Here is a 14,076-nt window from a genome sequence, read left to right on the forward strand (position 1 = left end):
TTATCCTAAGACTGCACATGCAAATGCTGAGCTAGTCTTGATAGGCACCAGTCAATCTTAAGTAATGTCCAATGTTTGATTAATAATCATCCTCGAAGTAACAGGCATCCATTTGAACAAATCAGGAGTTCTCAGCTGAGAATGAGAAACCAATGAGAGTAATTGAGGGATTAAACCAGAGATAAGAATTCCTGAATCATCTGTCTGTTTGTTTGTGTTCAAAGTGACTTCTTCATGCTTTTATGTTTCATGCTTTTTGCCAAAGTTCAATCCTTTTATGCATCATTTGATATTTCATTTCTAAAGTTTTGATTCAGTGCCTAGCCAAGTATAATCAAGTGTATAATTAGCAATTACATCATATTTTGATACCTCCAATTAACCGGACTATTGACTCTTATTAGAAGGTAAAATAAAAGCCCCAACACTGCCCAAGACCCCAGACTTACCTGATTCAGAGGACCCAAGGGCTTTCATCCTCCTCCCCTTGCAGTCCAACCATTCTGATTTCTCAAAGTTCACATGAACCTTTTTTTCAATATTGGTTTAATGGGATGGTTGACTCCATTCAAATATAAAGCAATTAAATGCTTGGATTTTATTTTAAAGAAACACCTTTGACCCAATTCATTTCAATAAAAAGATGAATTTACTGTCAATAACTATCATAAAGTACCATTTTTCTCCAAATTAAGAGAGTTTTGTCATCCCTTATTTTTGAAATATTGTAAGATTTTCATGATCCAATATTTCATCAAGTTTTATTGCACTTTCAGCTGAAACATTCTGACCCAGAAATGTGATTGTACCCAGCAATGGAACTTGCGCCTGTTCATGATGCCCCAGGCAGCACAGTGAGTTCATGCCGGGACCTCATTGAAGGATTCAAGCATGCCGTCAGTTCTAACCATTTGCCATTTGCTATTCTAACCATTTGCTGCGTGCTTGTTTGTGGGGGAAATTGAACATCACTGGGATTGCTTTAAAAGGAGCGACATGCACTCTAGCTGCAGGCGCCAAGGAAAAAACCACATTCAAGAAAATGGCTGCCAGACGGGGAATGCAAGTCATTCAATGCCTCATAGGTGACTCTGGTGCAGGCAGTGGGCAGGAGGGTAATCCTGCTCCTCCCGCAGGATGGTAATCACGCAAGAACACCTCCGCCATAATCTGTAACCTCATGGCCTGGTATATCCCCCAGTCTACCATTACTACCAAGCCGGGGGTTCAACCCTGCTTCAATGAAGGGTGCAGGAGGGCATGCCAGGAACAGCGCCAGGCATACCTAAAAATTAGGTGTCAACATGGTGAAGCTACAACACAGGACTTCTTACATACCGCATGCAATAAACAAAGCTAAGTGATTACACAACCAACAGATCAGATCTAAGCTTGCAGTCCTGCCACATCCAGTCATGAAAATTGGTGGGCAATCAAACACATTACTGGAGGAGAAGGCTCCACAAATACCCCTGTCCTCAATTATGGGGGTGCCTGGTAATGTGGAAAACTGCCCAGGATGTCCTGTACGCAAAAAGCAGGACAAATCCAACCCAGTCAATTACCGCCCCATCAGTCCGCCCTCGACCATCAGTTAAGTGATGGAAGGGGTCATCAATAGTGCTACCAAGTGCCTTTTGCTCACCAAACACCTGCAGTGACACTCTGTTTGGGTTTTGCCAGGGTCACTCAGCTCCTGACCTTGGTTCAAACAAGGACAAAAGTGCTAAACTCCAGAGGTGACATTGATTGCCCTTGATGTCAAGGCAGCATATGACTGAGTGTAGCATCAAGGAGCCTGAGCAAAACTGGAGTCAATAGAAATCAGGGGGGGGGGGGGGGGGGGGGGTGCGGAATCTTCGCTGGTAGTAGTCATACCTACAAAAAGGACGGCACGGTAGCAGTGGTTAGCACAGTTGCTTCACCGCGCCAGTGTCCCAGGTTCGATTCCCCCCTTGGGTCACTGTCTGTGCGGAGTCTGCACGTTTTCCCCGTCTCTGCATGGATTTCCTCCGGGTTCTCTGATTTCCTCCCAGAAGTCCTGAAAGACATGTTGTTAGGTGAATTCTCCCTCAGTGTACCCAAACAGACGCCGGAATGTGGCGACTGGGGGCTCTCCACAGTAATTCCATTGCAGTGTTAATGTAAGCCTACTTTTGACACTTATAAAGATTATTAAAAGGAAGATGGTGGTTGGAGGTCAATCATTTCAGTTCCAGGAAATTATTGCAGGAGTTCCTCAGGGTAATGTTCTAGGCCCAACCTTCTTTATCTGCAACATCAACGACCTTCCTTCCATCACAAGATCATAAGTAGAGATGTTCATTAATGATTGCACAATATTCAGCATCAGTCTCAGTGTCTCAGATACCGATGCAGTACCTATATCCAAATGCATCAAGACCTGGACAATGTATGTGCTAACAAGTGGCAAGTTACATTTATGCCACACAAGTGGGAATGACCAGAGAGAATCTAAACATCACCCATTGACATTACCATCGCTGAATCCCACTATCAATGTCCTGGAGGTTACCATTAGTCAGAAACTGAACTGGTTCCTAATTATGGCAAAGATATGAAATAAATCACCAGTAACAGAAGCTTGATTACTTGAATGGAGCTGACTGTCTGCTTGATGATGTTTCTGTTGTCAGAATTATTGCATCACATTGTGAGCTACCTCGCTATGTTGTGCCTGGGTTTTTGACAGCAGTCAAGGACCAATCCTGAAGGGGATATCTTTTTTCACATAATAGGCAGCCTGAAATGGGGAACCTCACTGACAGTAAAAGCAGATTGACACAGGATAAATGAGTCACTACTGCTGACTGGAAGCTGCATGAGGTGCTGCCTGGGCTTGCAAAAGTTAAACAAGTTTGCAAACATGCCAAAATTTGTTAAATGAAGCACATAAGGCACCTTGTAATTCTGGAGAAACATGGGAGAAGCCTAGTGCTTCCATGTCCTGCTGCACTATATCCATGGGGCAACAGCTGTAGCTATTCTGCCTGGATACTCGGTGCCCCCCCCGATACAACGGTTAAGGGTAATCCGGGGGACGTTGCTGATGCCACTCGATGCAGCAGAGAACGAGCATATTGTTTAGTAAAGGATCATGATGATCTGGACAGTTATAGGCAGTGCCATCCATGGCCTGATGAGAATTCTGGTTGCAGCAGGTGAGATGACTCAATGACAATTTTCTTCGTGAAACAAAGGCACCTCAGGCAGTGGTCCTCAATGAACATGCTACCTTACCTCTTGCACAATACACCCCTCCTCCTACATATCCTTCTGCTCTCTCCTCTCACCCTCCAGACACAAAGGAAGGTCGGTGAGATGACCCATGACTGCAATCAATCTGTTTTTAAGACGGCCATAAACAGCAAAATCTTCTTCTCAAAGAGGAGATAGGACAATCAGGAAGGTGTAAGAAACAAAAAGAGCTGACCTTGCTAATGATCCGAGGAATTATTTTTTCTTTCGAGTCAGAATGAAACTTTACATGTCAGAAAACTGGCATTATTATGCCCAGACATTAACCAGCAGCCTAAAAGGACAAACCAGTAACTAATCTGTATCAAGTGGATGATAGTGCAACCAAAGAGTTCTTGCAGATGTTTAGTGCCATATTACGCTGTGCCCGCGTATTGGGCTGACCAATAGCAAAGGCAGGAAATCAGTAAGTAGCTGGTGTTAGAGGCATGCCCTTCGTGCTGTTGGCTCCCATGTCCCATGTAGGTTTGCTACTTACCCTGTGACCCTGCAAACTCTAACAGGATTAGTGCTGAAAGGCACCAGTGGGCATGGTAACTGATTAAACCATCTATATTATGTCTCGGGAAATTTTAGTCCCATTGCTCGCAGCAACATGGTACAAGTACATGAAGAGTTTGTATATATTCACAAATTGGGGTTTCAATAAGCATCAAATCACCCAACGCAATCTATTTCCAGTTGTGCCAAACACAAAAAAGTGCCCTGAAAATCAATCCTAATGAGTGACAAAAATGCCAATCTCGCTCACAGTAATGTCTGGGTGGTTGATTTGCACAAAAGAAATATCACTTTGGTATGCTTTTGAGATTCTAGGAGAGTAAAGAGATTTCCTACATCTCATCAATGTTTGATGGCACTTAATAACAATGGCTTAGGTAGCAGTGGTTATTAAAAGCGGAAGAGGTTTCATTCCCCAACAAGAACCGGCATCAAAATATAACAGTGAATATCTTTTCTCTTAAAGTAAATGAACCCGACTCCAGGTAAGCTGTGAACTTGAAAACATATCTCACCACAACCACTGTATTTTGATGATTTCATGCACAATGATTTCAAAGAGTGATCAACACACAACGTGGACTTTCACTTCAGTGTAGTGCGGGCAACAACCATGGAATAATTTAAGAAAGAGCTGGATGGGGAGGAGACGGATGGAGGGTGGGAGAGGGAAGGGTGAAAGGGAGATTTGTTCTGCATGGCTAAGCAGCATCTGCATCTATCTTGCGAGCAAAACTCAATTTTCCCTGCTGAAATTCTGAGGAGAGAGAATTCAAAGGTGTATCTTATTGATGCACCATGAGATCAGAAATAAGGTTCAGTTTTGTATTTTGACTTGTTATGAGAAGAGCTCTGGCAATTTTTAAACAATTTATACGTCCTGGCAAACACATTCCCTTAAAATAAAACTTACATTTCCAGGTCCTCTTCAATGAAAGGAAATGTCCCAAAAGCATTATAAAATAGTAAGAAGTCTTACAACACCATGTTAAAGTCCAACAGGTTTGTTTCAAACACTAGCTTTCGGAGCACCGCTCCTCCCTCAGGTGAGCAGCGCTCTGAAAGCTAGTGTTTGAAACAAACATGTTGGACTTTAACCTGGTGTTGTCAGACTTCTTACTGTGCTCACCCCTGTCCAACGCCGGCATCTCCACATCATTATAAAATAGAGTAGGTCAGCGGGCCACATATGGAGACATTAAGTCAGATAACAAAAAACCCGGTCAAAGAGGTAGGTTTTAAGGAATGTTTTACGGGAGGAAAGCGAGGCAGAGGAACAGAGAGTAAAGAGGGGGAATTCTAGAGCTTGGGGCCCAAGACAACTGAAGGTGCAGCCACCAATGGGGAAGAAATTAAAATCTGGGATGTGAAGGAGGTCAGTGTAGATATCTCGGAGGGTTGTGAGACGTGAAGACATTACAGAGGTAGGAAGGGGCGAGGCCATTTGATAATGGTTTGTTGATTATATTGTTATAGATATATAGTTGATTGGCATTGTTTGATCAAGGACTGGGATCCCATAAAGAGAATCAACTTGGATACCGGAGTCAGACTTCGGAATCAGAGATCTGGAAGGCTGCATCCTGTGAATAAACCTACTATCGAGGAAAAGATCTGTGTCTTGTTCCATACTTCATCTGGCTTAGCTCCATTTAATACCACTGAGGCATTTGAAAACAAACAGAAAATTTTAACGCATCATTCCTCCATGATAAACAGTGTACTGTGCTTTACACACGTGCTTTGCATTTTCCTTTGCTAATTTATGAAGGGTTTATGGAGCAATGTTGATGACAATTTCAGCTCAAAGGCTTATGGCAGAATCTCTGCTCCTAAAATAGACCTTCAGTATTTTCCTCTCCACCACAAGTTATTAGTTGCTTTCCTAGCCACATTGAGAGAGCAAGCTTCTCCACTCTGGATGATTTTCCCCAAAATGACAGGGCTGGGCAATAGGAGGAATAGGGATAGGTGCGGAATGTGGTAGCTGGAATCAGAAATCCTGGCTGACAGCAATACTTAAAATAACTTCTCCTCTTTTTATCCTTTCCCAACTGCTTTATTGCTGAATCTACGCTCCATCAAATCCTCTTCCAAATTTTGTGCCATTTTATTTTGACTGATTTCGCTTGCTTTAACAATGGTCCTGCCCATTCCTGGTCTTGTAGTAAGCACCCTCTCTCGGTATCAGAGCATTGATCATAGAATTTACAGTGCAGAAGAAGGCCATTCGGCCCATCGTGTTGGCACCACCCAGTACAAAGAGCACCCTACTCAAGCCCACATATCTACCCTATCCCCGTAACCCAGTAACCCCTACTTAACCTTTTTGGACACTGAGCAATTTAGCATGGCCAATCCACCTAACCCACACATCTTTGGACTGTGGGAGGAAATGGTTTCGAAAATACTGTTTGTGGAGGTTTCAAAAAAAGGTGACACTTGGACAGGAAATACATTCTTAGAACATAGAATAAAACATAGAATTTACAGTGCAGAAGGAGGCCATTTGGCTCATCGAGTCTGCACCGGCCCATGGAAAGATCACCCTACCTAAGCCCACACCTCCACCCTATCCCTATAACTCAGTAACCCCACCTAACCTTTTCGGACACTAAAGGCAATTTAGCATGGCCAATCCACCTAACTTGCACATCTTTGGATTGTGGGAGGAAACCGGAGCACCCGAAGGAAACCCACGCAGACACGGGGAGAACGTGCAGACTCCGCACAGACAGTGAATCCAGCCGGGAATTGAACCTGGGATCCTGGAGCTGTGAAGCAACCGTGCAAACCACTATGCTACTGTGCTGCCCTGTTCAGCACCACTCTCTGAAGAGGGGAATTAATGCTGGGTATGCACTGCATACATGCAATTAGTCCTACCAAAGAAAATGGGATAGAAGGCAGAGAAAATTAACCGACATCAGGCAGGAGGAGCTATGTCCGATCTGTGGTCTGGTTTCCAGTTGGCAGTTTTAGAAAGATTTACTGAAAATTGTATTCATATTTAATCCTTCCTCTACCTGGATTTGGAATCAATCTCTGCAGGGACTGCCTGCTTCTGGTGAAAATAGAAAACCTGGAGCTTTAGGAAACATGCTCCCCTGCCTTGTCCAGCATTATTTAACCATCCAGCACCAGGAGAAACACGACATTGGCACTCACTTCTCCTCATGTGTTTGATCGGATGGTAATCGATCATGATCTGCTTGTGCCTCTGGGTGTAGTTTCATCTCCATGCTCTGTCTTAGAGCCTCTTGCTGTTTTCGGATCTCCAATAACTCCAACTGCAAGATAGTAACAGGTAGACATCACATTCAATACCTTGGCAAAAGAACGACAGACAGACTTGCATTTATACAGAGCCCTTCATGAGCACCAGACATTCCAAAGTGCTTTGCAGCCAATGAAGGACTTCTTGAGGTGCAAACTGTGGTGAACGTTTGTACTAACCATTCATCACTGTATTACATTGTATCACGCTGTTGCCCATGTGGGCTCCACCTATGGACCATTGTACTGTACTACACGGAATGTATCATGTTGGTGCCCTTGTGGGCTCCGCCACTGGCTCCTCCCCTTGAGGGGAGGTATAAAGAGTAGCAGCCCTGTAGGCGACTCTCACTAGCAGAGCAGTCGCATGCAGGCACTGTTCTAGTCGATTAAAGCCACTGTTCACTTCAACTCTCTGTCTCGCGTGAATTGATGGTCACATCAATTTAATCGACTACAACATCTCTATGGAAGCAGCCCTCAAACCTGACCGACTGGAACTCGACCCACAGGCCGCAGAAGCCAAAGGGATTTTTTCACACTGGCACCGATGTTGAGGCCTACCTCGCTGCCGCCTCCTCGCCAGCCGTCACTGATGAACAGAAGCTGAGCCTCCTCCATGCCCGGGTGAGCCATCGAATCTCTGTACAACTCGATGCTGAAGTGCCTATATGTGAGGTCGCTGAACGAAGTGTACACGCAGCATCTCCTCACCACTCGCCGCCAACCCACCGGGGAATCGCTGGAGGAGTACCTACGCGACCTCAAAGTCCTCGCGCGAAGCTGCAACTACCAGGCCGTCAAGGCCTCTCAACATATGGAACTCTCTGTCCGGGACGCCTACGTGGCTGGAGTCAGGTCCAACTACGTCAGACAGCACCTACTCGAGTAAGGCGCCCTCGACCTAGAAGAGACGGTAAAACTAGCCACCTCCCTAGAAGTAGCGTTCCAAAGCCTCACGCATTCCCGTCTGATCACGCAACCCCTCATGGACCCCCAACCAGAGAGTACCCCTGGCCTGTGCCACGAGGCTGCCCGCCCAACCCGGGGGGGGGGGGGGGGGGGCTACCCTGCTATTTCTCAGGCCAGTACCAGCACGCCAGGCAGCGCTGCCAGGCTCAGAACACGAACTGCAGTGGCTGCGGCAAAAGGGATACTTCGAGAAAGTTTGCCTGGCCAGGCCAAAATCCTCCAAATCGCAGGCCCGACTCTCGGACTCAAAGGCCCGTACACCCTGCAGTGTGGCTGCGTGCCTGCCGGCTACGCCCCCTCCAGACGCATCATCTGCCTTGTGTTGTCCGTGGGGACAGTGTGGTAGTCACCACTGTTATCACAAATGAGGTTTAATACGGTAAGGCTCCTGTACTACAAGTACAGGGGTAGATCCCTGCTTGCTGGCTCCGCCCAGTAGGCGGAGTATAAATGTGTTGGCTCACCCAGCTGCAGCCATTTTGGCAGGCTACACATTTCTGCTTAATAGAGCCTCGATTACACTCTACACTCGTCTCGTCGTAATTGAAAGTGCATCAATTTATTAAGCAGAGATTTTACAACGATGTATCTCTACATCAAGCCTGATCGCCTGCAGCTGCACCCTCAAGCAGACAACCCCAAGTCGGCCTTCGCACATTGGCTAGCTTGCTTTGAAGCCTACATCGGATCTGCAACAGAACCACCCCCACCATCCTTCCCCCCCATCAGGCCCTGTGCGACCCGCGGGCGCCGACATCTTTAACGCCGACTGCTACGTGCGCCCCGTGAGCGCCGCCATCTTCCCCGCCTCAGGATCCCTGCTCGTTGGGCACCTCATCGGGCCGCCCATCACCTGCACCGCCACCGATCAGCCAGGGGCCTTACAACATCAGCCGCGTCTCGCCTCCATCACGATCGACCGGTCCCGACTGCACAACCTCGTGACCGCATCGATGACCGCATCCTGTCTTCTGGACTCCGGGAGCACAGAGCTTCATCTACCCCGATACGGTAAGGCGCTGCTCCCTCGCGGTACACCCCATTAACCAGAGAATCTTCCTGGCCTCCAGATCCCACTCCATGGAGATCAGGGGGTACTGCACCGCCACCCTCACCATCCAGGGCATAGAGTTCAGCGGCTTCCGGCTCTATGCCCTACCCACCCTCTGCGCTGCCTTGCTACTCGGCCTGGACTTCCAGTACAACCACCAGAGCCTAACCCTGAAATTCGGCAGGCCCCTACCACCCCTTAGCGTCTGCGGTCTCACGACCCTTAAGGTCGACCCACCTTCTCCGTTTGCAAACCTCACCCCGGATTGCTCACCCGTCTCCATCAGGAGCAGACGGTTCAGTGCCCAGGACAGGACCTTCATCAGGTCTGAGGTCCAGCAGCTGCTACGGGAAGGCATTGCCGAGGCCAGCAATGGCCCCTGGAGAGCCCAAGTGGTAGATGTGAAAACTGGAGAGAAAAAGAGGATGGTCGTTGACTATAGTCAGACCATCAATCGGTACACGCAGCTCGACGCGTACCCCCTCCCACACATATGTGATATGGTTAATCAGATTGCATAGTACCGGGTCTTCTCGACAGTGGACCTGAAATCTGCCTACCACCAGCTCCCCATTCGCAAGGCAGACCACCGTACACCGCGTTTGAAGCGGACAGCCGCCTTTCCCACTTCCTTATGGTTCCCTTCGGCGTCACTAACGGGGTCTCGGTCTTCCAACGGGAGATGGACAGAATGGTTGACCTGTACGGACTGTGGACCACCTTCCCGTACCTGGATAACATCACCATCTGCGGCCATGACTAGCAGGACCACAACGCTAACCTTTCCAAATTCCTTAACACCGCCAAACTCAGGGCAGCACGGTGGCCTAGTGGTTAGCACAGCTGCCTCACGGCGCTGAGGTCCCAGGTTCGATCCCGGCTCTGGGTCACTGTCCGTGCGGAGTTTGCACATTCTCCCCGTGTCTGCGTGGGTTTCGCCCCCACAACCCAAAAATGTGCAGGTTAGGTGGATTGGACACGCTAAATTGCCCCCTTAATTGGAAAAAATAATTGGGTAATCTAAATTTTAAAAAAAAACACCGCCAAACTCCTCAACCTAACGTACAACAAGGAGAAGTGCGTGTTCAGCAACAACCGCTTAGCCATCCTTGGCTATGTGGTGAAAATGGAGTTCTTGGGCCCGCCCCGAACACATGCGCCCCCTCATGGAACTCCCTCTCCCCCACTGCCCCAAGGCCCTCAAACGATGCCTGGGGTTCTTTTCGTATTACGCCCAGTGGGTCCCTAACTATGCAGACAAGGCCCACCCACTCATTCACTCCACCGTTTTCCCCCTGACGGCTAAGGCTCACCAGGCCTTCAACCGTATGAAGGCGGACATCGCCAAGGCCGCGATGCACGCGGTCGACAAGACGCTCCCCTTCCAAGTCAAGAGCGATGCATCAGATGTCGCTCTGGCCGCCACCCTCAACGAGGCAGGCAGGCCCGTGGCATTCTTTTCCAGCACCCTCCATGCCTCCGGAATCCGGTACTCCTCTGTCGAGAAGGAGGCGCAAGCCATCATAGAAGCATCGTAGTGTGACATTGGAGGCATTACCTGGCCGGCAGGGGATTCGCTCTCCTCACTGACCAACGGTTGGTTGCCTTCATGTTCAACAACACACAGCGGGGCAAGATCAAAAATGATAAGATCTTGAGGTGGAGGATTGAGCTCTCCACCTACAATTATGTGATTTTGTATCGCCCCGGTAAGCTCAACGAGCCCCCCGATGCCCTATCCCGAGGTATATGTGCCAATGCACAAATAGACCGACTCCAGACCCTGCACGGCGATCTGTCACCCAGGGGTCACACAGTTCTTTCACTTCAAAAAGGCCCGCAATCTGCCCTACTCCATTGAGGAGGTTAGGCCTATCACTAGAGACTGCCAGGTCTGCGCGGAGTGCAAACCGCACTTCTACTGGCCAGACCAAGCGCACCTGGTGAAGGCCTCCCACCCCTCTGAACACCTCAGCGTGGATTTCAAAGGGCCCCTCCCCTCCATCAACCGAAACACATATTTCCTTAACGTGGTCGACGAATACTCCAGATTCCCCTTCGTCGCCCATGTCCCGATATGACATCTGCCACCATCATCGAAGCACTCAGCACCATCTTCGCTATGTTTGGTTTCCCCACCTACATCCACAGCGACCGGGGATCCTCATTTATGAGTGGTGAGCTGCGCCAGTCCCTGCTCAGCAATGGCATCACCTCGAGCAGGATGACCAGCTACAACCGCCGGGGAAACGGGCAGGTGGAGCGGGAAAATGGGGCGGTCTGGAAGGCCGTCCAGCTGGCCCTACAGTCCAAGAATTTCCCGGTCTCCCGCTGGCAGGAGGTCCTCCCCGACGCCCTTCACTCCATTCAGTCGCTACTTTGCACTGCGACTAACAAAACCCCCATGAACGTCTCCTTGCCTTCCCCAGGAAGTCCACCTCCGGGGTTTTGCTCCCAACGTGGCTGCCAGCTCCAGGACCTGTTCTCCTCCGCAAGCACGTGTGGCTCCACAAGGCGAACCCATTGGTCGAGAGGGTAGAGCTACTCCATGCGAACCCGCAGGGTGTACCCCGATGGCCACCAAGACACAGTCTCCCTCGGGGACCTGGCACTAGCTGGGTCCCCACCACCCCCCTTCTGCCCCGGCGCCACCCTTCCTCCCCCCAGCGCACCTCACCACAGCCCCCACTCCAGGACGATCCGTCCTCCAGTTGGTCCCACCCGGGGATGAAGATGAGGTCTACACGCTCCCGTAGTCTCCGGTGACTAAACTGACGCCTGCAACGCCACCAGGACTGTGGCACTCACAATGGAGGATCAAAGCACCCGATCGTCTTAATTTGTGAACTTTCCCTAAAAATGTTAACCTATGCATGGAAATAGTCTTCCACCACCCCCACTGGACTCTTTTTTTAAACAGGGCGTGAATGTGGTAGTCACCCCTGTTGTATATATATCGCGTATGAGGTGTATTACGGTAAGGCCCCTGTACTACAGGTACGGGGGTAGATCCCTGCAGCTGGCTCCACCCAGTAGGTGGAGTATAAATGTGTGTGCTCACCGAGCTGCAGCCATTTCGGCAGCAGCTGCGGGAGGCTACACATCTCTGTGTAATAAAGCCTCGATTACTCTCTACTCTCGTCTCATCATAATTGATAGTGCATTAGGCAGTCATCTTCAACTCTGCACAACACGGTCAACTCACGGGGCTGCATCTTGGCTGGCGTCCCCCGCGCGGTCTGCCACGTGCGACTCATGGGGGCCGCGATCATGGATGCCATCTTCCTCGCCGCTCAACACATGCGACCGACGGGGGCCGCCATCTGCAACGCCGCCCGACACGTACGACCGACGGGGGCAGCCATCTTGGGACCACCCGATCACCTCCGACTACCCGCAACTCGGCGCAGTCACCCTCAACCAGTCACGACCAACACACCTCCGGAACTCCAAGATGACCGTCCGGGTCAATGGACACAAAACGAGCACAGAGAGCTTCATTCACCCAGATACGGTAAGGCGCTGTTCGCTCCAAATCTCCCTCGCTTCCGGCTCACACTCAGTGCAGATCCGGGAGTACACTGTCGCGAACCCCGCGATACAGGATGCCGAGTACCCCGATTTTAAGTTATATGTACTCCCCGATCTCTGCGCTCCTCTCCTGTTGGGACTGGACTTCCAGTGCAACCTCAGGAGCCTAACCCTGAAGTTCGGCGGGCCCCTACCCCCACTCACCGTATGTAGCTTCGCGACGCTGAAGGTGGACCCTCCCCCACTCTTCGCAAATCTCACCGCCGACTGTAAGCCAGTCGCCACCAGAAGCAGGCGGTACAGCATCCAGGACAGGACTTATATCCGGTCCAAGGTCCAGCAACTCTTGCGGGAAGGGATCATTGAGGCCAGTAATAGCCCCTGGAGAGCTCAGGTGGTGGTCGTCAGGACCGGGGAAAAGAACCGGATGGTTGTAGACTACAGCCAGACCATAAACCGGTACACACACCTCGATGCGTACCCCCTTCCCCGGATAGCGGACATGGTTAATCATATTGCATACTACCGAGTCTTCTCCAAGGTGGTTCTGAAGTCCACATATCACCAGCTCCCAATCCGCCCGGAGGACTGCCACTACACAGCCTTTGAGGCAGACGGCCGCCTCTTCCACTTCCTCCGGGTCCCCTTCGGCGTCACAAATGGGGTCTCGGTCTTCCAAAGAACGATGGACCGAATGGTGGACCAGTACTGGCTGCGGGCCACATTTCTGTACTTGGACAACGTTACCATCTGCGGCCACGACCAACAGGACCACAACGCCGACCTCCAGAAATTTCTCCAAACCGCCCAAGCCCTCAACCTCACATATAACAAGGAGAAATGCATTTTCCGCACAACCAGACGAGCCATCCTCAGGCGGGCAGGCCAGTAGCATTTTTCTCCCGTACCCTGAACGCCTCTGAAATTCAACACTCCTTGGTCAAAAAAGAAGCCCAAGCCATCGTGGAAGCTGTATGGCACTACCTCACTGGTAGGAGGTTTACCCTCATCACCGACCAACGGTCGGTAGCCTTTATGTTCGATAATACACAGCGGGGCAAGATCAAGAATGATAAGATCTTGAGGTGGAGAATCGAACTCTCCATCTATAATTACGATATAGTATATCGTCCTGGGAAGCTCAATGAGCCCCCAGATGCCCTGTCCCGTGGCACATGCGCCAGCGCATGACCGACTCTGGGCCATCCACGATGACCTCTGTCACCCAGGGGTCACCCGGCTTCTCCACTACATCAATGCCCGCATCCTGCCTTACTCCACCGAGGAAGTCAGGGCCATGACCAGGGACTGCCAAATCTGCGCGGAGTATAACCCGCACTTCTATCGACCGGATAAGGCCCACCTGGTGAAGGCATCCCGGCCCTTTGAGCGCCTCAGTATCGACTTCAAAGGGCCCCTCCCCTCTACCAACTGCAACACGTATTTCCTCAACGCGTTGACGAGTT

The 14,076-nt window shown here is 49.9% G+C and overlaps 1 protein-coding gene across 3 annotated transcripts in view; it reads right to left on the reverse strand.

Annotated features, from left to right (window-relative positions):
• Positions 1-14,076, reverse strand: part of LOC119957194 (spectrin beta chain, non-erythrocytic 1-like) — a 277,530-nt gene that overhangs the window by 89,189 nt on the left and 174,265 nt on the right. For all 3 annotated transcript variants that reach the window (XM_038785009.1, XM_038785026.1, XM_038785016.1), the window contains one exon: positions 6,949-7,070. In XM_038785009.1, coding sequence (XP_038640937.1) covers positions 6,949-7,070 — 122 coding nt within the window. The remainder of the gene's footprint in view (positions 1-6,948; positions 7,071-14,076) is intronic.

The sequence above is a fragment of the Scyliorhinus canicula genome, chromosome 2 (genome assembly GCF_902713615.1).
Source record: "Scyliorhinus canicula chromosome 2, sScyCan1.1, whole genome shotgun sequence".
NCBI lineage: Eukaryota > Metazoa > Chordata > Chondrichthyes > Carcharhiniformes > Scyliorhinidae > Scyliorhinus > Scyliorhinus canicula.